Raw genomic sequence first — 25,524 nt, 5'->3', positions numbered from 1 at the left:
CCTTGGCCTTTAGACGTGAGGAGCTTGATACTACCTTAATATTCTCCATGAGCAACAATTAGACCGTGAAATAGCTTTTAAACAAGGTGCATTGGGTCAACCACATTTAATTCAGTCATGACATTGGAGAAAACAATGTCAAAAAGCCTCATGTTTTTTTTTTCTTTTTTACATTTGTTATATGGTTTCTCCAAGAGCACATAGCCGCAAATCAAAATCTATGAATATTTTATCACAGTTTAAATATGTTAGAAGTATTGAGCCGCTGCAGCACTCAGGTCTGCTGGCAGTGCAGTCACAGGGTTGTTGTTAATTACTTTTATAGAGGAAAGTATAGATTAATAGCATTGTAACTACCTCATTAAACCAGGAAGTAGCAAAATGGCATTTGGAAACAACACAACACAGTGGCAACATCAGGTTAGTTTACAGAGAAAAAATGAAGTGGTGAGCAAGTCATGTAAGTATTGCATAAGAGTTTGTCAGATTGCACAAGGCTGCAAATTCATCATAAGAAATAACAAAAAATGTTATCATACTCTAGTTGTTGAATTGTCTTTTTGATCAAAAGAATACAGTTAGTATTGAAGAGGAAGCAGATTTATTCCAGTAAGATTTTTGTGGGTGGAGTTTTTTAGTTTTTAATATTTTAATATCCATGCTACAGGTTGATTCTTTAAAATCTACAAGAGTTGATTTTATTTCAAAGCGTGATTTTAATACTTGATTTCTGCTTAACTGAGTGGAAAACTGACTTTTTGTTTTCGGTAGCAGGACTAACCTTTTATCATTGTTTGGAATATAGATTGGGCATTTTAAATTGTGTGTGTGTGGTGCAGAGTCTGTGGACACAACCTGCATTTGTGCATTTATTTGTGCCTGTTTTGAGGAAACACAAAGAGGAGAGCTATTCAGACTTTCTGTGTCACCATTTGAATATACACTATGCACATACCAAATGAGAGCACAAATGAGATGACTTGTGAATATCTGTTTTTCCTCTCAGCCTTTTTCTGGAAGAGCAGCTAGTGAAAAAAGGAGACCCCGCTGCCTGAATTTGGTGTTCCACCTTTCAGCAAGCGGCTTAAACCTCAAGAACAGCAAAGAACACAGTGAAGATAAGATGCCTTGTCAAGCTGTTTCCTCCTCTCCTCTTGCCTTCCACATTGAAGAGTTTACCCTTTCTTCTGAGTGTCTCTTTGTCGTCCCCTCTCTCCCCAGTAGAGAGTAACTAACGTTTGTTTATGACGCACCGGGAACGGATTGTAGCGTGTCTTGGAAAGTCACTTATGAAAAGGCCTCGCATCCAGCTTGTTTGAACAGTACCTTTCAAAGATACACTATGGAAAAATGTCAAGAATTTTAATTCACATGACAGTTACTATTGTAATCTCTGGAGAGCTGATGAAGAGACAATTATTTTATTAAATACAGAGTCCCAGCTCGATAATAACTGGTGAAACCTCGCATAGTGACTCATGCACATAGATAGACACACACACACATGTATTCACAGATGTGCTTTAAAACCTCTTGTGCATCTTGTTTTTGTTTTCACCCAAACATAAAGGCAAACTCCATGCCACGCCACGCATACAGAGATACACAATGTATGTGATTATAATGTGGGCTGTGGGCAGCTTTCGTGGTTTCATTATGTGAGAGCAGAATCCCTGGAGTGTATCGCTGCGGACAATGACATGATGATCAGAGGTTTCAGAGGGAAGGGGATTTGTGCCAGCTGAGTGATTCCTTCTTATTGAAGATAACAAACTGTCGCTGTCAGGATGCAGAAGAGCACATTAAAGCTGCTGTCTCTCATGTAGCCCCACTACCTTTACAGCCTCACTCAGTTAACACATTGCTTCAATGGTGCACACGAGACAACCTTATGGTAATGAATATGTTAACAACACAACACTGATTCATTTTGCATGACTAGGAGATGTGGTCAGTGACTTGGAAAATGTAAAGCTCATTTATGGCATGTGCAGCCATTGTGTAAAATAAAGCTATTTTCTGTTGAGACGTCGTATGAACAGGTATTACTGTAATACAAATTTGGTTATTAAATTAGGATTATGCATCTTCCTTGAGAGTGCAGAATAAGATGGGAAAATTGGAGTCTTCTCGAGCAGGACTCATTTTCTCTCATCTCTGCACACATTTCTGCAACAAAAGGGCCGGCTTGATTTCGTGTCATTAATACAGCAGGCTTCAAAGAGCTTTGGAGCCGCAAGTCAATGCAGCGATTAGTTTAATTAAACCTATAAGTCTGTATGAGAGTGTAGAAGAGATTTACATACATCCCTTCTATTGACCCGCTCTTGCCATCGATTATTCATTAACAATCATCATGAGGAAGCCTGTGGCTGAGGCTCGCTACTGCCACATCAGCGTTTTCCCAAAAGTCTGGTTGGTGTCAGCTCTCCTTTCCTATCACGCTGTGTACGCTGCTGTTAATCAGGCCTCTCTGAGGGGATGAGCCAAACCTTATTCATTTAAGCCACTTCAAAAAAGAAAAAAAACACACTCAGTCAATCTCCTACCCTCTCCGCCTCCTTTTCTTCATTCTCTCTACTTCACTAAGTTAATGATTAACCTGCCTGAGTCCATCACCCTCTCCCCCCACGAAACACACAGTCCGTACTCTCAGCCTCACTAGAGAATGACAGTTATTTCCTGCCCCCGCTTCCTCCTCTGCCAAGCAAGCACAGATGCTTATTTCCACGTGCAATTTCACCCCCACACCCCCTACTCCATTTCAACCCCCCTCCCACCCATGAGCTTGTCCCTCACCCAAGCATTTAGCACCTGGCTGATTGCTACCATTGTGGGGGTGGCAGTGAGGGGTGCTCAGAGAGAAAGGAGTTGGAACTTGTAACTTTTAAACGCTGACCATATAATCGCTGCAGTATACTGCTGCAGTTGAATCATCTACTGATCTATCGGGCACATTAGGCTTTTTATTATGAAACTCTCTCTCAGGCTAGGGCATGCTTTTAGGGCAACATGCCCATAACTGACACATCTCAAATGACACGTCCAGAACAGCCCTGCCATCTCCACTTGCCTCAACTTGCCCTCTGTGCTTCTCAGGCAATCACAAGAGAACGAAAGACCAAAGCACGCTCGAGCCTGATTCCATTTAAATGTCGACATTTACAGTAGGATGCACAAGAAGCACAAGCTCTGAAGGGGAAGTGCTGGCGTTGTGCCACATGGGCAAAGAGAGGGCATCTGGCTGCTGGAGTTTCACAGAGCCAGGATGAAAATAATGCGATGACAAAGGGGGGGACACATGACTTGAATAGGGAAGGACAATGAGGAGACTGCTAATGATGGAAAAACGTTCCATAGTGTAAAAGGTGATAAATTAATTATCCACATACCACAAAATGCCTTTTTGTAACAATTATAGCAATTTAAAAATTCTACATTATGAGTGTAATCCAATGACCAGGCAGTGAAACATTCAGTGAGCTCATCTTTGTTCCATCTATGCCTGCATTCTCAGCATAGATTAAATTTGTGTTCCTCCTCCTTTTCTTGATAGAGTTTTGTTTTTTTCTTTCATGCATTCTTCTCAACTGATTCACAGATATTTTCTTTGATAAGAATGAAAACAATTCAAACCCCGAAGAAAATCCATATCCATTCAGACCCAGCCTCCATATTCTTAGCTTCATCAATCACCAGAGCTGTCATGTCATGAATCACATATTGTAATAATAACGCTGGGCTGAATGTGTGTTGTACACACCATGAGAAAAACTATACTCATTTTTGTGTATGGATAACCTTAAGTCAATCATTACTTAAAAGCTTGATGCACCTAGAAAGTAAGCCATCTAGAAAGCAAAATTATTTCTACACTAAATTGCTTTTATCTTTTTTTGTAAAGAATCCAATTTATCTTCAGTGCCTGAGTTTAAAAGAAACCTGTGATAAAATAAATACCTTATAATTTTTATATCCTAGCATAAATGCAGGATTATAATTAATATATCTAAAGATAATGTAGCTCTGTGTTTTTAGAGAACACCTTCCTCAGCTGAGCCTCCCACCCAACCAGCACTCAGCTGCGCTGTGGTCAGATCACAGAGCCAGGGATTACAGCAGATTATCCTGCCCACAGGATCACCGACCCAACTCCAGGTTGCCGAACACAGAGAGCCAGCACCAGCCTCTGAAAGTGCAGAACATATGCCTTTCAAGAAGAACCCGGAGGGATTGGGCACAATCACACACCTGGCAAATGCCACAGAGAGGGGATTTATTTTATGGGCTACACCAGACAGGATAATCAGCCTTTATTCCACAAAGCAACAGGCTCTCAACATCATGAAAGGACAGCCACCACCAGCCCTCTTAATCTATTAATGCACTGTACAAAATAAATTCCAGTCAGAATGAATGGTTCACATTAGACACACAAAGCTCTAAGCAGAGTTTACTTTAACCTGTGGTATTTGGACGCTATGTAGATTGTCTTACACCCTGGATTCTTTGAAACCCACCAGAGGCATCCGTCACTTTAGATCACCATCAGCAGATCTCTGAACTACTTCAAACTCATCGGAGGCACTCCTCAGGTGAATACCAACACATGCTGTCACTATCATGTCAGTTTCACAGGTTGCTCGATTCACAACTCAGTCCAGATGCACCTCTGGGACATGGATCCACAGCTCACAGACCTCATGCACTGTTGCACTTGGGATGCAATAGTTGTGCTTGGAAGGTCACACAGAACTCAATCAAAATACTCAGTCAACATTTTATTATAAATATTATTAGATGACAGACAGCGCAGGAGCATTACAGCTTTATATTGTTTGTTGGCAACATATTTCAATCACATCAGGGCCAATAACTGTGTGAAATTTTCCTCTGGTGGAATCAGTAAAGTCTTATCTTATCTTATCTTATCTTATCTTATCTTATCTTATCTTATCTTATCTAAAATTGTTAGTAATCTATTAGAATTGTGGCTTGCAGACATGTCTACATGTCTTCCTAATCTTCGCCAGGCCTGTACTGCAGCCATCTCTACTTCTGCTTGTATTTGGAGGTGTTCAGCTTTCAGTCTGGTCATCAGGAAGGGAAACACATGGTCAGTTGGACCAAGGTCAGACGACTGACTTGGCAAGGCAAGAATTGGACTGTGTATCCATAGAAAACTCCTTGGTTTCCTTCCTCTGTATGTTCTTTTTTTTTGTTTCCTTTATTTAGCCAGGTAATTTAGTTACATTACATTACATTTATGCATTTGACAGACACTTTTTTCCAAAGCGATTTACAAGGGGAAGATTAACAATTAGTTGAGAACTGATTCTCATTGACAATAATGACCTGGCCAAGAGACAGCACACAAACAGAATAAGTAATCATGATTACTTTGTAGAGTCTCAAAATGGGGGATGTGGGATGAAAGGGACATCCAGTGGCCCCACAGCAGGGATGGAAATACTCCTAATGAACTGCATAGGAGGCAAATATACTCACTATAGATTATAATAATTGTACTGACAGCTGTTAGCAGCCACCTGCTGATCTATTTGCATGAACCTGCTGTGTACTAACAATAATTGACTCATGGAGAGTCTCTGTGACCCTTGGAACCAAGGACTAAGGATCAGCCCTTCATGAACCAAGGACACATGGCTGTTGAAACTGATATTGAGCAGACTGTCCTTGAGGGTCAGAGCCACAATATACACGTCAATGAACTCCCCTTGACATAGTGGATGGATGCATCTAATACCAGTGTAATCAAGTACTTTCAATACATAAATAGTTGTACACTGCTACCAAAAGATATTTCAAGTTGGTAGTTCTTTAGGTTGAAAATAAATAAGAACAGTTTACATTTGGATTCATGCTGAAAGTGCCATAAGCAGCCAAATACTACAACACTGACATAAACATATCTAAAAATATTGACATGAAGGATATTTTAGGTTTACATACATGAGACTCTTTATATTTGTTATTTGCAGAAATAGGAACAATTCTGAATGGGTTGTAAGCTGGCGACTTCAAGAAGCTGATATATGAATAGAGCAAATATGTTTATGTAAGTATGTGACACTTGCTGACCTTTGTAGTTATATAACATATCTTTAGCCTTATAGCATAATAGCCTAAGTCATGTTTTTGGTCAAACTGTAATATCTGCGTAACTGTACTCTCCTAACACAGCTGCTTCGTTTTGCATCATTGGCTATGTCCTGAAGAAAATATGCAGTTTTGCTATGAGGCTAACGTTACGATATCAAGTAAACATGTCATATATCCTGTCATCTTAGGAATTTGTTGACAACTGACAGAAATCAGAAAAATGAGCAGAGTTTGGAAATGCCGTTCTCCTGGAGCCGTCTCTTCTCTGTCCTGAGCATGAATTAATGTAAAGATATATGATATGGTGCCGTTTCATGAGGTTATGAAAAAGTAGAGCCTGAAAACCTTGACGAGCTGTCATGTTGCGTCCATTTGAGTCTGCACATTAGAGACGTCCGACGGAGTCTCTTGACAGTGATTGGTCATTACAGATATCTGTCTCTGTCTCTGAGAAGACCTGAGATAGGCCACAGTGTTTCATCGAGGACTGAATTTCCTAACAGAGCCAAGAGGAGGTATAAGGTGTTCAAGGTCTGCAATTCAAGTGGTTCCTGTCAGACCACTTGAATTACAATACGCTGACAAGGTTATTATGGAAATTTTTGGACAGTAATGCTCAAAAAAACAACAAAAGGCTATCTATCTACAGCATCTATCCTATTGTTCCATTTTCTGCCACACTTTTGCGTCATGTATTGCAAATAGAATGCAACAAGTCAGCACAGGTTGGTGGAATGGATGTTTTTCTTTCTTTCTATTCCTTTTTCTATCAACTTCACTGCTTATCTCAGTTTGTCTTTCTGTCAAGCTCCTTTCTTATTCTTAAAACATGCAAAGTAATTAATTACACCTGAGTTTAGGGAAATTATACACCAGCAGGAATTCGTCTTTCTCCGTCTTATTCGTTCCCCTCTTCCCTGCTCCACGGAGCTCCTTACTCTTTTATATGTAAATCCCCGCTGCGACCCCAGAGGCCATTTGTATCAAAGGTAAGCATTTAAGAATCGTGACTCCCAGTATCCATCTCACTTCATAACAGAATCAGTGTTCCGATTCCTGAATATCACAGGGGGGAAACAGAGGAACTGTTTGTTTAATGAGCACTGCTGCTTTCAAAAAGCACCTTGTAGGTTTCATTTACAGGGGCTCCGCTGTATTTCTCCTCCCCTCTGCTGTTGTAGAGACTGAGGATGGGCTTAACAGATGGATCAGCTGACATGGAGGAACATCCTGAGAGATGACAGATGGAGATTGCGTTCAATTGGTTTCGTTTCCTGCTACTTGCATCCAGACAAATTATTAACTGAGAGACGAACTGTGTGACGTGGAGTGTAACTGTTCCATCGCAGCGAGAGGAATAAAATGATATTGATTTGCTTTTGATGTTTAATAGAGTTTCTCAGGGAGAAGATGCAAGCAGTAGGGGGTGAGATGAATAAAGGAATGGGGGTCAACAAGATAAAAGCGGTATCTGGATGAATTGAGTTAAATGAACTAAAATTTAATGGTGACCAGCATTCCTTGAAAGTAGAAGAGTGGTCGTACAAAACCCAATTAGTGCACACTGTGGAGCAGAGATGATGAGAAAAGAAAGGGGCTAAGAGAAGCTGGAAATGTGATCAAGCTGGACTGTGGAGAGCAGCGAAAGCACTGGCGTCTGTACTATACCACCAAATCCATAAGCTTCCCTCCCCATGCTGTGCCCCCCCCCCACTCCCCAACGAGCCCACACAAGGAGTGGTATTTTTAGCGCATCACCCTATCTCTGAGATGGAGCGCGTAACTCCCTCTCTGCAAGCGGGGCTGCTGGGCCTCTTTTATTTTAATCCAGACTGGAGAGAGAGAAAGAAAAAGAGAGAGAGAGAGAGAGACAGAGAAGTGTGAGTCATCCAGAACTACCTTTGTGTCACTGTGGCTCTCTTCCTCCTCAGCATCTCACTATCTTTCCCTCCATCTTTTTCTCCATCTGTCTTTTCACTCAGTCTGCCACTATTGGCAAATCTATGAGTCTGTCTATCTATCTATCTATCTATCTATCTATCTATCTATCTATCTATCTATCTATCTATCTATCTATCTATCTATCTATCTATCTATCTATCTATCTATCTATCTATCTATCTATCTATCTATCTATCTATCTGCATTTCATGGGATTCTTAGCCCATATCCCCAAATCTCCATATCCTTTGTGTAATTTTAAAACTCTGACATATTTAATCCAATCTGAAAGTGAAATACAGACTAATAAGCAGTCTTGGCATCCAATTCGTCATACATTTCCCCTGCACAAAGACGGTTGGCTGCGTATTACCCTGGAATGATAGATAATTACTGATATAATGTGGTGCAAAAACAAATGCTGGGCTGGGTGCAGCTGAGTGAAGAGAGCGTACAAGGTTGATGTGAACACACAGTGAAATGGTCCATTTAACTTGATGCTCTGAATTATTCTATAATGCATTCAAGGCGTAGCAGAGCAAATATGGGTGGACCAATGAATTGCTTCACTCATGTTTTATTGTGTTTTCCTTCATCTTCATCCCTAAGCTGTACTTTCAGCAACTAATTCACATTGAAGCAGTAATAAGTCAGTAAAAAATCGATATGATTTCAGGTTGGCAAACAACTCAAGGCAATAACAGCAATACACCACAATAAAAAAAGCCTTGTTGTTGTTGTTTATGACACTAAGATCCATGCAATTTTTTATTATGCAATTATGTATGTTGTGAAAGGTCATATCATGAAAATAGCTTGGATTCTGTGCATTGAAAGTTATACAGTACATTTAATATTAATAATTCCTAAAGCAATGCTCCAATTATAGAGTTTTATAAAGGCCGTTAATGAGGAGAACCCTGTTAGCAGGAGAACAATAGTAAAATCAGTATGATCCAACTACATAGCAGTTAGATATCATTAGAGAGGGAAAGGCACAGTTATCTGTGCAGATTCATTTGTCCTGAAAATGCCTCGAGGCCACTGCCTTGCAGCAGGGCAGTGAATGTGACATGCTTCTCTGATGAGTCAATCTGTCTGTCATTTTTTATTCTTATGTCATTTGCTGGTGTCTCACATCACTCACATTTGACGACTTTTTAAGCATAAGGTCTATAAATTTACGCTTTATATATACAGCACCAAATATAGCATTAAGTTTTAAATATTAAAATAGGAAATTATGTGATTAAAAACATTCTCATTGCATGTGCTGGCATTTAAACCAAGCCACAATCCCCTAACCCTTTGTTTTAGCTAAAAATGTACAGGAGCTGGGTTGGAGGCACTATTTTTTGTTGTCAAAGTCCTGGATTTTGTCTTCCTACTGTCTTATCCAACAATCCCTATGAGGGAGAAGTAAAGACGTTGTGAATCCATCAAGGACAAATGAAAGGAGATTATGAATTTATTCAACAAATTAAGTGAAATTATACTTATCTGTAGTTCCCAGAACATATAATAGAAATGCCTTTTTTTTTTTTTTTTTTTTTTGCAACTTGGTTGTTTTTCATCTATTCCTCACATCAGCTCACACTAGCAGGTTGGCCTTAATAACTCAGTGGGTGGGCAGATGAGAAAAACCCACATTTATGACCACCTCACCTATACACTCTGCCACCTAAATCCTGTCAAAAGCACTGTGGAAGAACCGCCATTGCTTATGCTAAATAAAAACTGAGAGCTGCGGCAGCTCAAACCGTAAAAGATGCATACATTTGCTTTCATTTATGTCCATTACTGTCACTGTTAGGCGAAGAAGCTCAACTCCTGCTGTCTTTATTCATCTCCCCTTCTATTTTTCTTCCTTTGACCACTGATGAATGTGGGCTTAAGATGAGTTTTAGAGATGGTGATGACATTGATAATTTTACATTCCCGTCTAATGAAAGGAGCAAACAGGAGATGAATAGCAGATATGCTTATCAGCGGAGAATGGAGTGAACCTGGTGAGCCAAGCGCTCCCTAACTGATGGCAAAATGATGGAGGAAGAGCTGTGATTGGGTAATGAGGCCTGAGCGATGTGGTAGGAATTGCAGAGAGAGTCTAGCAGACCATTTCAAAACGTCAGAGTCACTGAATATGGGCTGTAAGAATCAGCAGTATGTCCAAACAGAATGGATGTCTCCCACTCTGTATGGCCCCAGATATTTTCCGTCTCACAAAAGCCTCAAACAAGCACATGCTCACACATAGGCGTTCAGTGCCAGTTCTCTGTCTGCTTTTCATGAAATAGGATTCAACCATAGTGATGCACCAGCCCGTGGACACACTGTGGATCACTTTTCCCTTGGCACTAACAGACAGGTCTCTCACATGCATAATATGGAATCACTGGACAGTTAAAAGCTAGAGGTTGGAGCTTCGTGACAACACAGACTTATGATGACAAATGCTTTACCATCATGATGAACACATCTTTAGGAGGTCTGCCATGCCTTGCGGGGTGCAAAATGAGGACACTACACACATACACAAGTCTTTCACATTATCTCACACTCTGCTGTTAGTGCCTTCTCACACACAAAACACGTACACATAGTGATGCACAGGCCAGTGCTGCTACATGGAGAATGTAGAAGCAGGCACACTCAATATCTTCCTTATACATATTGAAATACGAATGGAAACTGAAATAAAGCTCAATAAAACACTAGGAGCTGTGGCTGGTTTGGTTTAATCTCATTAAACTGAGAGCCTGAGGCTTCTCTCCCCCTATTTATAGCACCCTGAAAGCGAGGAGGACCAGCCTCCATGTACACAACATCGCCAGCTTGTAAAAGTGCGGCCGCAAGGCGAGGGGCAAAGGACATGACCAATCTCACACATGCCTTGCATCAAATTTAATGTGACAAAATAAACAATTGCCAGTGATCTGTAAAAACCCCCTCTTCCCCATCCATTCTCTATTTTTTAGATGCATGTATTTTTTTCCATTTGCCGTTTTTACCTCTCCTAATCGTCACACCTTCCCCACCAGTGTCAGCTTTTAGGTTGTTTTTTATTGAAATACTATTCAAATATATCCTAAAAAGATATTCTTGCTTTACTCTGTAGGGCAGGGGTGTCAAACTCATTTTAGTTCAGGGGCCACATTCAGCCCAATTTCATCTCAAGTGGGCTGAACCAGTTGAATGTTAACAGTGAAAAAAGTAAAATTACATTATGATCAGGTTTACATCTACAAAGTTTCCTTAAAAATCTGAATAACATGAACAACTTGAATTGTCTTCAGAAAAACAAGTGCAATTTTAACAATATTCCTGCCTCGTTTTATCAGTTTATCATTTACACATGTGCATTACTATCGCACAAAACATTTAGTAACGGGCAGAATATTGGTAAAATTGCATTTACTTTTCTTAAGACATTTCCGTTTGTTCATATTTGTTCAGGTTATTCACATTTTTTGTAAAAGTATAGTTTGGTAATGTAAACATTTTCATGTAATTTTACTTTTTTACACCAAAAAAAAGAGAAAATTTGGGGTTGTCATTATTTATAGGTTATTATGATAATATTTTACTGGTCTGACCCACTTGAGATCTAATTGAACTGTATGTGTCTGTATGTGGAACCTGAATTAAAATGATTTTGACACCATTGATTTTTAATGTCTTCAGTGTAATTTTTGCATTTCACAAATTCATCCTGGGGGCCGGATTGGACCCTTTGGTGGGCCGGATTTGGACCCTGGGCCACATGTTTGACACCTGTGCCTTAGGGTTATAGTTTTGTTAATGTTCAGTTCTATATCTTAGGATGAGCTTGAAAGATTTAGTTGATTACCTCCTCAAAAGGAGGTAATGTAATCACTTCTGTTCCATCTGACAACACAATTGGGAAAAAACTGCATTTTCATGAAATCTGATGGAAAGGTACAGGGGTTGGACAAAGTAATGGAAACACCTTCACCTCAAGATGATAGTGCCCCAATCCATACAGCTAGAATTGTTAAAGAATGGCATGAGGAACATTCTAATGAAGTTGAGCATCTCGTATGGCCAGCACAGTCCCCAGACCTCAACATTATTGAGCATTTATGGTCAGTTTTAGAGATTCAAGTAAGACGTCGATTTCCACCGCCATCGTCTCTAAAAGAGTTGGAGGGTATTCTAACTGAAGAATGGCTTAAAATTCCTTTGGAAACAATTCACAAGTTGTATGAATCAATACCTCAGAGAATTGAGGCTGTAATTGCCGCAAAAGGCGGACCTACACCATATTAAATTATATTTTGTTGATTTTTTAAGGTGTTTCCATTATTTTGTCCAACCCCTGTAGCACATGGGCCAGGGATGGTCCCAGTATTTTGGAGCAGATCTATGAAAGCGATTTTTCAGTCTCTTTTTAACACCCCACATTATCTTAAATCTTAAAATATTAACCAGTAGTTCCAACTGACTACAATCAGAAAAAAATAATTATGATAGTGCAGAATGACAATTAGAGTGACCTGCTGGCCTTGCCTTGAAGTCTGCACACTCATAATTGTATAAGCTTTTAATATTCAGACCCTTTGCTGAATATTGTCAGTACTTTTTCAATTCCTAACAATGGAACAAATTGGAAAACTCTAGGGTAAAAAAGCTGCAAGGAGACAGAGAAGAGTCCATTCTGATCTTTTAAAGAACTCTAACAAACCTCCCAATCCACACAAGTAATCATACAAAATCCCCTCGATACACAGAAACAACAAAAACAAAAGAATGATTGAGTGTAGACTTGGAAAGAAAGCCCAGAGCTTTTACTTTTACTGCCTATGTTAGGGGTAAAATGCACCACAACATCATTAGAAAACCCTGTCCAGTCAGAGCATAATGGAGGATGACACTAAACTGAAAGACTCGACTTGTGCACATGCAGACTTCAAAACATCCAGTTCTGAAATAGACAAGTAGAAAATCAAGTAGAAATACTATATGGAGGCTTCGGACATGCTTTCTTTCCTTTCTGTCCTCAAACAGCCTGAATGTTGACTGTTAATGTGTGAACATGGACATGACCTACAAGAAGTGGGCTCACTGTTCTGACAAGGCGGGTTGTGCTCACACATTGATCTAGCAGAGGTCAGGAGCTGGAACAGAAGCTCATCTAACACAGAGGTGTGCATTAGCTTGTATACCGCACCTTCACTCAGCTATAAATCATAAGCTGCTTCATGCATTATGTAAAATTCTCAAGTGTTCCCACAAACCTTGTTGCATCTGCACAGATTGTCAGTGTTATTTTTTACTGTATGTGTTCCACACTGCATCTGTTTTATTTCTGTGGGTTTGTGAATCATTCAGCTCCACTGGCAATAAAAAGTGGGTTTACCCTTACCTAGACAGGAAGCAAGATGTTAAAATGCCTTCCCTTGCACAAGCCCCAGCTGGCATCAATATATCAATATACAGTGAAAATACTGTGTATACATGTGCTATGTACGACAAATATAACTGATGTATGTTAATTGTAAAGAGAATACTTAAGTATCAGTCCTAACATAGTATAGATATAATGAAAAGTCATCACTAAACAGTTCTGAATGCATATTTCTCCTCTATAGGCTCGGAAATGTTGGAAAGTGAAGCTCAAAACAAGATATTTTTGTTCTTGGTCCCGTTTTTGAGATAAAGGGATTTATCCCACTACAGCTGAAATAACAATGGGTATTTACACACTAACTGGCATTCTGTTTTCCAAATGAGCACACTATGAAATATTTAGTGGTACATTTAGCAAGCCCTTGTGCTGTGATTGTTTTGATAGCACCACAATATTATTTGCTGTTGTTTGCAGCATTTTTCCAATCAAGTTCACACAACAACAGTGGTGCTGACTCAGGCAGGAGTAAGGAAAACAAACCCTTCCCTGCTACTTATCTGTTTCTGACATACTCCATATCTGCCAACGCTATCTTAGGTGATACATAGGCAGCACATGCAGTACGAATGTGTCCTCTGTAATAAAACGCAGGTCTGTACTTATCCCAGGTCAGATTTCCTGGGACCGGGCCATAGTGTACAGTGAGGAAGCTTGTGTCATATGTTACACTATTAGTACCATCTGTCTTTCCTGTCTAAGCAGGACTGACACTCTTTCATAATCATCCAGTGAAGATGACATCCTGCCAACAACTTTCAGGAAAAATACCATCCTGGGGCAAGAGGTGTGTAACAGAGTAACCTTAGATGAGACGTTGATGTTGGTGGGCCACACCAAGCAGCTGAACAAGCTTGGATTCTTCATCTGTGTCTGTTCATGTCAACTGTGGTCTCCAGGTCCAATCGTTTCAGCTCTGATTTGTTGTGAGTTGATGTGAACAAGGCATGCTGGGCTCCCCTGACACACCTTGCATTAGTCTGACATGGTGCTATGCTTGACAGACGAATACTATTTGTTCTGCTGCACAGTGTTGGTGTTTGTGTGTGTGCATGCTTATGACTGACACAGTGGATGTCTGTCAGTCACAGTCATTCACATAGACTTGTAGTAAAACAGCAGCCTCTAGCAGATTGCAGTAGGGTCTCCCCTGAGTGGCATCCCTACTTTAGAAACCACCAGCTGTTTCGAAATTACAGCAGCGACTGGGATGCGGCGTGGACACATTAACCTTATTCCCATGTTTACTGCTTAAGGATCTCCCACAGACCAAAAATCATATTACAGTTTTCTCTCCAGCGGAGACGTATGCTTGAGAGGTGAAAGTCTACCACTTATTTGGAAGCAGAATACACCACGCATTTTGACATTTATATTCTCCCGAGTCTGTGCAATGAAGACCTTTCTCTTGGTTTAAAGTGGGTGACTTGATTACACTAAAAAGGATTTTCCTCTCCGTTTTAGTGCCTCTGGGCTTGGAGAATAAATTACTATTACTACAACCAAAAAGCTTTATTTTTGTGTCAGAAGAACAATAGATCCAAAGAAAAGTCATGCTGAATTCACAAGGAGAATTTTTTAGAGATGTGTATATTTTATAGAATATAATTATAAAATGTTCCTTTTTAACCCTTTCATGCACAAATTACAAGAACCTTCATCAAGATTTTTTTTTTCTTGATTGATGTTATTCCTCTTTAGGCATTAAAAAAAACAATGCAATATATATATATTTTTTATTAAGCTATTTTTCATGGAGTTGCAAAAATGTCCACTCAGCTGGACACCATGCGTTTAATTTTTGAAGCAAAAAAATATGCGTTTACTGTGAAAACTATGAAACAAAAACATTTTAATGCTCCTAATCTGATGCTTTCTCACATTTTAACATACTCTAATACTAGTCATTACTCACTTCATTGAGATAACATGTAAAAAAAAAAAAAAAAAAACTATTGTTGTTAATTACAGTCTAATAACAATAACAAGGAATTGATTTACACTCAAATATGTTAGATCAAGTTTATCTAGAACAGCAAAGTTACAGTAATGTTATCAATTGTAATGTATGGGATGATGCAAGTGTCCAATGTGTTGGCTGATATGCAACTAAAACAACAAAATCCATGAATATACAAGAGAACAGCTGCAGAATAGCTGTCCACTGTAGTGACCACTATGCATGAAAGGGTTAAGTAGACTGTTCCTTGATGCACAGGACTATTTGCACTCCCATCTTTAATGGCAGTTGATTTCCAGCTATATGATGAAGGTGTGTGATAAGTTGTGCTGTTCTTTTTAAGTCTGCGATTTTCAAGAAACGGGTGTAAAGCACAAAAAAAAAAAAAAAGAAAAATTACATCAGCATGAAACACCTTTAAGGAGAAGAATATAGGAAGAGATGAAACTCTGCTCACTGTCAGGGGTGGGCAGTTGATTCCACCGCTAGGGATGTGAAGGTTTGAGATTCAGATATGGCTTAGAGGGGGGAAAGACTCTGCAAGCAGCTGATGATCTCAGTGGACAAGCGAGAGAAGTGTGGGATGAAATGATGGATTTATGATAGAGAAGCTGTGTGCTTAATGCTGCTGTAAGCAAGAACAAGGCTATCAGAGAGAATCTCAGAAGCTACAGGGAGACAATAGAGAGACAAAAAGGAGAACAAAAATAGAGATGGAATCAATATTATCCATTTACTCAGGGTGAAATGAAACACTGAGAAAAAAGAGGATTAAAAGACCGAAATGCAACAATCATAGACAGTCATTTATGGACAAAAGAATGATTCAGGGGCTTAAAAAGAGCCAGCATGAGGTTATTACTATGGACATCGTGACAAAGGCAGAGGAAACTATTGCCTACTGATGTGGAGCAGGGACGTCCATTAACATGATTTAATAGTTGTGAAAATGAAATAAAAGAAAATATATATGCCCAGAGGGAGCTTTCTGTGGATAACAGGTGGACTTGTTTTGCAACTTGGATTTCAAATGCTATGGCTTACTTTGTCTCGTTTTGCTGGGATCGCTGCCCATGCACACTTGTCAAAAACAAAAAACAAATGACTAGTGTATTGCCACTTTAAGAGGATTCAGTGTGAAATTAATTAAAATGCAAAGATGCCAAGGTTTTGGGTTGATTCACGAGGCACAGTGACTGTGCTAAATGTGGTTACCAGTGGTCTGAGTATCTGGCGAGCCTTCGAGGCACTACATGAGACAAAGACAGGAGCAGGAAGGAAAACACAAATAGGGGACCTTGGATGTGAGCTGTGTATATCCCCTTAAAGCGAGCAACCTGTTTGGTGTCATTGCTAAAAGATCTCTGAGGGATTTTACCCGAGGTCTCTGGGATCTGCTTGAGCCAGCCAATAGTGAGCAACGTTCCAGTACATGAACTGCCTCCAGATACTAATTAGCGCTGAGAGTGGTGAGAAAACACAATGTATTCACAGAAGAGCGCAATCTGTAGCTTAAACAGATGGTTCCACTACACAAATGAGATAAAAGGGTCCATTACTTAAAGCTATTATAACATTTGTTGGGATAAATCCTGAATTCTCCCTGTGCGAGACTTTTTTGTTGTTACAGAGTTATTAATGTAACTGTATGATCGACAATGACATACAGATGTGGTAATTAACTGGAGCTGTACCTCATTACGATCTAAATTAATATGACAGTGGGCCAGTCAGACAGGCAAAAGAAGATCTACAGCTGACAAATCAGCCCTCGATCCCAGCCCGAGGAAACAGGTGTAAAGAATACATGGAGTGGTAGGTGAGGGAGAGAGGGAGGGAGGCTTTGGTTGAAATGATTGCAGAGGACGGAACAGGAGACTGTCTGTGCTGTGATTTAACTATCGTCAGACTTCTGTTAGCAATGGTAGATTATTATTCACTTTGAACCTTATGAACATACAAGTCATGATGCATATCCAGTGGGATCTGCTACATACTGACAAATTATACATCAACCCTGTAGGCTTTGCCTTTTTTGGGTAAATTAAATCCATTCTACAAATGCACAAAACAAGTTACCATAGCAACAGAATTGCGGGAAGAGCTGTTACTCCTTCAGTGTCAGTCATTCATTTTCGTGTTGAAACTTCCCAGAGCGCATTGGGCATGGGACCTGATGACTGATACGCTCATATTAGCATCCTCTGACAAAAGGAATGACAAGACAGTTGAACAAAAGACACCGGGGGTGGGAGGAGAAGGCAGACTGGCACTCATGGGGGGAAGCTGATTGCCACTAAGACTGCCATTTTGTAGGAATCATCACAGAGTTAAACAGACAAATGACTTGAAGACAATGATTCTTCAAACAATTGTATAAAACAACACCCATAGTCTCTTTTATGTGCTATACAACCATCCCAAGACTGATGACTATTGGGAGTGTTTAATTTTTAAAAAGCGAATATCAATTAGAGTAGCATTGTGCAATCTGTATCTGTCTGAACCTTGTCCGAGACAATTTCAGCAGCTGCTCTCAAGCTGATTGATCTCCTGAACCTCCAGATGAGGTCTTGACCAACTCCTCAGAGACTGAATGCTTTGCTTGCTCAAAACACTGAGGTCATCTGCTGGGTCAATCAGTACCAAAAAAATCAAAGACCAATTACTTTTTCCACTATCCAACTTAATGGTTACTTCATGTTCTGTAGATTATAAATCTGACCTTATCATACTGGTCATTACAATAACAAAAACAATTTTGTGTCAGGCTTAAAACACTGGATATTGATTAGATTTCATCCCCAGTTGTTTGTCAACCCAGTGCTCAGAAAAGAATTTTGCATTTGTACATTTTGTCCTTACCATGGATATCTACAAAAGCAATTTTTCTGAACTAAAAATAGGCATTTCTAAGTATGTGTAATGTCAGTATTTTAGTGTTTTAACAAATCATGGCTTTTCTCTGTTTTTTCTTCTAAGAAATGACATTCATACAGCACTCAGCTGAAGTTGCTAAAACATGCTAAGGCTTGATTTATTACAGAACAAGAGGATGCTTTAAAAACTCACAATGTACTGTAATATTGCCCTTTTAATGTCAACCTTTTTCTTGGAACCCTAAATGAAAGTGAGTTTAAGGGATGAGTTATAACAAATGCACTCTAAAAACGCATTTATTAGACATAATTTGATAGTGATCTTAGTCTAGTTTTTTTGTGTTTAGCACACGTCTAACGCACAACTAAAATTACATCAGTTTAAACCTGGCTCAAAAATAACCATAACCTTTTATGTTCTTTCATTCCAGCCCCTTTTTTAAGGAAATCTATGTAGTACTTCTACTTTAAAATGTCTGAACATGACCTGAAGTATCACTAGTGTGTTTAGAATAAAAAGTTCTGACATGACAAATATGCTAACCACTAGAGGGAGTAGTGAGCCACTTTGCTGCTCTCTCAAAGGCTAAGTTGAAGATGAGAACCAAGAAGAAACAACTTTCAGGGCCAAAGAAAGAGACAAAGTAGTGGCTTTTCCATTGGACATCTGTGCAAAACTTTACTGATATTCACTCAATGTTGAAAAAACAGAAGTGCGTAATGTTGATTTTTCCATTAAATCACAAATGATTTGTTGATTTATTATCGCGAGATGACACAAGAAGTCATTCCATAAGCATGGCAACAAACATGAATATCGTGTTGATTTACATATATTCATTATTATTATATATTACCCCTCTATGCTACATTAAATTAAAAAAATTCAGATTCAGTTTCCTGGTGTGTCCACACATACCAAGCCATGTTTCTTTTAAAACTCTTTTTCTTTGCTTGTTGTAACTCTGTCAACATCTGTTTTTTTTTTTGTTTTTTTTTATTCATGTGATTCTAGTTGCAGAAAAAGGTCTTTCCATTGCAGTTTTGCATGACATACCAATGCGCTACACCAAAAAAATCACCTCTTGCCAGCGCAAAAACTTTTAATCGAAAAACAAGAGTTTTGGCGAAATTGTCGTTTTTCCATTTGGCAAATTTTTATGCGCAAGTTATATTCACAAAATTTCAGGGTCAGTGGAAAAGCGTCTACTGATTAAAAAAAATAGCATAGTTATTTTCTCAGCTGGACACAAGTTTGATGCTGAAATCTCAGTATTTGATTACAAAGCTTATGAAGGTATAAAGTGACTATGTTCGCTTCTGTCTATTGTTACGCTTTTAAACCCATAATGACAATTGGAAATAGATTTTTAGTGCAAATAAGTTGACTGGTGGTTTTCAGTCTAAAAACAGAGGTACGCTAATAGAGTTACTATGTAAACCACACTGGATGAACAAAATATATATGGATAAGTCACACCTACAACTTTTAGGACTTCCAATTCATGTTGATTTGAAATGATAAAAATGTTCATGTCGGTTGGTGTCAAAAATTGTTACAATGAATGTTAAGTCAGTATTCCTTGTAAAGGCTGATTTTCTTCCTGAGTGAGAGTTGAATAAACCAGATGGTTTGTGGTTTAAAATGTTTTTTTTTTTTTTTTTTTTTAATGGTCAGAATGTGACAAATATTCCATAAATCCAGATGTAGAATATTTAAACATAAATCTTGTTAGTTCTTCTTGGTTCAACTGGACTGGTTTAGCTCTTTTGAAAATGTTTCGTCTCTCATCCAAGACACTTCTTCAGTTTTCTTGGATGAGAGACGAAACATTTTCAAAAGAGCAAAACCAGTCCAATTGAATGGAGAAGAACTACCAAGAAGAATGATGACCTGGGCAAATGAGAACCTACACAGATTTAAACATAAACATAAAAACTTTGAAGTATCCTTTTACTGTCCAACCCTCTGTTACTGTTAGTCAAACACACCTGAATTCATGTGTCCAATACTTTTACCTGTGTAGTGTATCATCTGACGCAGCATGTGACGATCATACAATCAGTGTTATTTTGACTGAGTTTTTGTTTGAAACACAAAATGTGATGATACCATAACACAAGTGTGTGAACAACACTTCATTCAATGAGTGATCTGTGGTCCATGACAAAATGTTAAATCGTCTGTGCTTTTGGTAGCTGTGGATAGTACGGGCATATGAATTCCCCTGCCATTGATAGTATGGAATATATATACAACCCCTCTATATGGGGTTGGGATGTAAACTCCCCTTTCTTGTGGCAAATTTGTCTTTAACTTACAGCCGACCGAGAGAAATGCAAAAAAAAAATCTTGCAGTTGGTTTACTTTTTCTTCAGTAACTTGGCTTCAAAAACATTGCCACTATCAGCAGGGGTTATGAGGAAACTTCTTGTACTTAATTTCTTTTGCAATATTTTAGAGTTTAGTGAAATTTGATTTCAATGAGCCCGTGTAAATGGAAGCCCTCAGAGCAGCAGTGAAAGCAGATGTGCGTGAGACGGCCTCCCATAGGTCTACCAAAGGTAGCCCTGAGCAAAACAAAGAGCTGCAGGATCCACATACATCTTCATAAAGCCTGATAACTCCAGTGAAAGGATGATGCATACAGCTGTAAGCGTACATTACTGGGACGTAAGCAAAGAAGCTGAATATACAGTACAGTCACTTTAATAAGTGAAACGAATGAAACTAATATCAACACAACGGATATCCCTCTGGCCTCTCGCTGATATGAAAACAGATAAAACAAGCCCTATCGCTATCCATATGGGCTACGGGTCAGACGCAAACCCGTGCACAGCCCACTCATAAATACCTCCACACATACACACACTGTCTAATTTCACAACTACTCATGACACGCAACATTTTCTACCAGCCTCCATCCTTCTGTACTCCCTCCTTCCTGACCAGTGTGTGGCATAAACACCCACTGATTGTATACATCACCTCACGGATGTGCTAAGGCACAGATGAACACAAACACACATGAACACACACACAGTTGGAGCCAGCTCGGTGTTCTCTCAGAAGTGAGCTTGTCGGAATCGAATTATTTCTCTCTCTCTCTTTCTCTCTCTCTCTTTTTCTCTCTCTCTGGCCTCTTATGGTTTGCCGCCCACAGAAGGAGAAGGCCAGGCAGAGTCAGTCCCACTGCACTAAAGATTGGACTGCCTTGGAGCGTGTCCTGGGGACTCAAATACAAATCAGCCCTTCTTCCTGTCAGCTGGAGTTGGCCCCTCTCCCAGGGGCCTGCAGGGAAGGCCGTCTGTGGCATTGAATAAAAACGAAAGAAAGAAAACAAATAATAACGGGGGGAAAATACAGGACCCCGACAATCCCCAAGAGAAACATCAACCTCTCAGGGATGTGTTATTAGTCTAATAATCACCCTGTTTAATGTGTTTCTCTGGTGGAAGGAATACATTAGGTCTTATACACTGACTGCAAAAAGGAGAGAGGGATAATAAGGGAATGTGAGCCACAAATGCTGTAACTTGTAAACTAAGTCTTTCACCGGGGATTCACAGGTCATAGAAAGGACAAAAGGAAAAAAGGGAACCACCCAAAACAGAATTTGTGGTTTGCCCCAGTCTACAGAAACAGGGATTCCCTTCCACTGGAAGATGTGAAAAAACGTCTGTACATGGCAACAGGCAAACCCAACCCCCTCTCTATAACAGTCTGGGAATTCTACAGTTTCCTGTGAAACTGTACTGAAATCCACCAACTAAAAAACATTCAGGTCCAGCATTCGCCTCATCTTGTGAAGAGGACAAATTAAGCAATTGTTGTGTACGGACAAAGTAATCGTATCAAAATTGTATCGTTCCATGACCCGCTTAATGAAATGCCTTTAATCTAATCTGCATGATTAACGTGCATCATGTAATTTGATTAAACTGCTGGTGAAGTTGTTAGCTAAGTATCTGGTGTTTGTCTCCACTGCCGGTCAACATCCTGCTCCTAGTGTCATATTTGATCAGTGAGCGGTCTCAGTGTGCCAATTAGATGTGGTCTGAAGCTATCTATGTGACAGTCCTATGACACCTGTCCACTGGGGAGACACTTCATAACTTTGTCACATCTTTGTCATCAGCACATATATATGGGTTTGGAGATTCTGTGCTGCACTGTAAAAAAATCTTGTTTTTACGGAAAAAAACTGGCAGCTGTGGTTTCCAGAACAATACTGTAAAAAACACATCCAACTGTAAAGATATTTATGGAGTAACATGTAGATTTAACATTTTAAACATGTGTATTTAATATTGGATTTAAATGGTAAATGGACTGCACTTATTTAGCTCATTTTCTACACCTTCATGGTGTCCAAAGCACTTTCCAAAACCACCAGGTCCAACTGGGAGCAATTTAGGGTTCAGTGTCTTCCATGGCCATATGGACTGTCAGAGCCAGGATTCGAACCACCAACCCTTTGGTTATTGGATGAGCTGCTCGACCAACTCTACCAACCCATTAATTTACAAATTTAAAATGTTACATTGTTAAATGTTTACTTTTTTATAACTTTTTTTTTATATATATCTAAAAAAAAGCAAATATGCCGTTATTTCAACATTATAGTTTTGCAATTTAAATGGCACCTCATTGTTTTTCAATTTACAGTTTTATTTTCTAAAAACAGTAGAAATACATAATTTCTACATACAGATCTGGTTTTGTTCACATACTCTACCTGTAAGAACTACAGCTATATTTGATTCAATCATTAACACAAAAATATTTTCAAATAAACAACTTTGCATTGTATTGTCACTTACAGGTTTTTTATGTTGCAATTTTACAACTTTTTGGTGTTAATTCCACAGTCATTTTTTACAGTGTGGTTTTCAGTTCAGTGTATGCCACTACTGCACAGCACAGCATATCTAAAAGGTCAGAGTTCAGGGTGCTCTTTGGCCCACACACCTTGGAGGATCAGCCTGTAGTCTTGCTAAAATATACTTAATTGGTGTTAATGCTTGTAAACAGGGGGTTTGAACTTATCCTACTCTCACCGACCCCAAAATCTGCCTCTGCAAACCAGCTGATAAAGGCCTGGGCCATGCGCTCAGCGACAATATCTCAGTCCCACACGCATGAACGCACCCACTAGACCTTTGGTGCCATTAAAACGCTTGTGCCTTCTGCCTCTTATCAGCCGGGGTGCCTACATGTAACATGTGCACCACCAGGCTCTTAAAATTGTTACTGGTATTTACAGTTGCTGCTTCTGCGTTTCGAGTGGGTGGAATGGTTTGCGCTTCAAACCCATCTGACATAGTCTATCCAAAGACGCATAACGCATCAGCACCGAAAACCCACGCGTCCCGCCTCCCGGTAAAAAGCGCTTCATATCAGTTAACCCTTTAGGCACACTGCGTTATTACGCACTCATTAAAATGCACCCCCCTCCTCCCCTCCCGTTTACGCATATGCCTTGTGGGCTGTAATGGGCTATTATTGGGAATGCACTCCCCTCTCTCGCCTACCGTTTATTCCCGACACAATTTCCAATGGATGTGTTTGTGGTCCCATGGAAGGAAGATGGCCAGGACATTCGAGACTTTTTCAGTCCTGGTCGGTCGCTCGTATCCACGGCGTCGGAGCGCTCCATGTGCCGGTGATGATGCCGGTCGGTGTCGGAGTAGCCCCGGTGTTTGATTTTGATCGGGGTCCGGGGTTGCCTCCAAAGATGCTGCGGAGGCTTTAGAGTCGCCTGTCCTTCCCGGGGAACCGGGAGTGACAGGGACAGGCTCTTCTTCGAACATGGTGGTGGTTCCATCATAGTGCAAAAAAAAATAAAGATCCCTTTTTAACTTATTGATTAAATAATATGGCTGTATTTGTTTATTCCAAACGAAAAACAAAACGTTTCATGTCCCTTTCTGCCACTTGATTTTGAGCGTAAAAATCAAAGTGACCAAGTCCTACACAGCCCAGATCTGAATCTTGTTTTCTGAATAACATGAAAAACAGTCACAGTGGGTATCAGACAAGTCATCCAAAAATCAATAATCTCATTGTTTTAAGTTTTAATTCAGCCAAGAATGTCTGCTCTGTCGTGATCCTCACCAGTCCTGGGTTTTACTGATGAGACACCGGTCCTGCTTCTCCTGAAGTTTGACGCCTCGTCGCCCATGGCGCACCACCGGATGACTGTATTTATCTTGGAGAATTTATTGCTTTTTATCAGCCACTTATTGCAGAGAAACACAGATCGCCGGCGCTGTCTTCTCTCTGTGTGTGCGGTGTGGTATTATTGCTGCCCGTATGTCTTTCAGCTGCACTGAAATTTCCAAGCAATTTCCATAAAAGTACTCAATCTATCACGGCTCATGTAGAGCTACGGCATCTGTGCGCGCACATACCCAGCTGAAGTCTCCACTGATTCCTCCATGGACATGTTTGATGCAGTGATTTCAGTAAAATGTTGAATTTGACTCAATAAGTATCCTTCTTTAATAAATCATGATGGTCTGAGAAATGGTTGGACATGTCCAAAAACCACATCCGATCCTTTTGTTCTCTGATGTCCAGACTCTCTTGTTGAAATTTTGTCTTGTCAAAATGCATCACAAAAGGGCACTAATTGATAATTGCAGATGTTCAGTCATCCTGTTCAGTGTGGGCCATTATCTTCCCATCCTCATATTTGTTGGAGTTCGACGACAAATATTGTCTTCACCACAACGCTCCCTCTTTCTCTCTCTTTCTCTCTCTCTCTCCCTCCCTCTCTCTCTCTCTCTCTCTCTCTCTCTCTCTGCAAGTTCAGTCTGTACGGTGGTTGGATGGTTCTTCTCCTCAGTGATTTGTCAGCACTGGAGGCTTTTGAACCTTTTATGTGCTCATCCGTTATGTTTTGCCCCATGCATCCTTTCACTATGTATTTCCTTGACAGAAAACAAACACTACAAATTATTCAGATGATATCAGATGGGCACGAAGCTTAAAAGATGAGGGTTGGCACCAAAAATGCCAATGTTTATCATTTCACCTATTTGCGGTGGAAAATCGTCAGTTTTTTGATGCCTGAAGACTTATATATATATATATATATATAGCCTACTGTTCAGGATACGTACAGATATATATAGAATATCAGCCTTGAGGGGTGGCAACACTGGGCCATTCGTGCTCAAACAGA

At 39.7% G+C, this 25,524-nt stretch overlaps 1 protein-coding gene across 1 annotated transcript in view; it reads right to left on the bottom strand.

The window, feature by feature from the left end:
* The window catches only part of pde4a (phosphodiesterase 4A, cAMP-specific), a 47,878-nt gene extending 22,823 nt beyond the window's left edge, over positions 1-25,055 (bottom strand). The window contains exon 1 of the mRNA XM_030140675.1: positions 23,870-25,055. Within this exon, the coding sequence (XP_029996535.1) occupies positions 23,870-24,165 (296 nt within the window). The 5' untranslated portion in view covers positions 24,166-25,055. The remainder of the gene's footprint in view (positions 1-23,869) is intronic.
* Positions 25,056-25,524: the final 469 nt, after the last annotated feature.

The sequence above is a fragment of the Sphaeramia orbicularis genome, chromosome 8 (assembly GCF_902148855.1).
Source record: "Sphaeramia orbicularis chromosome 8, fSphaOr1.1, whole genome shotgun sequence".
Classification (NCBI taxonomy): domain Eukaryota; kingdom Metazoa; phylum Chordata; class Actinopteri; order Kurtiformes; family Apogonidae; genus Sphaeramia; species Sphaeramia orbicularis.
Note: the sequence above shows the minus strand (reverse complement) of the source record. Positions and strands in the feature narration are given on the sequence as shown.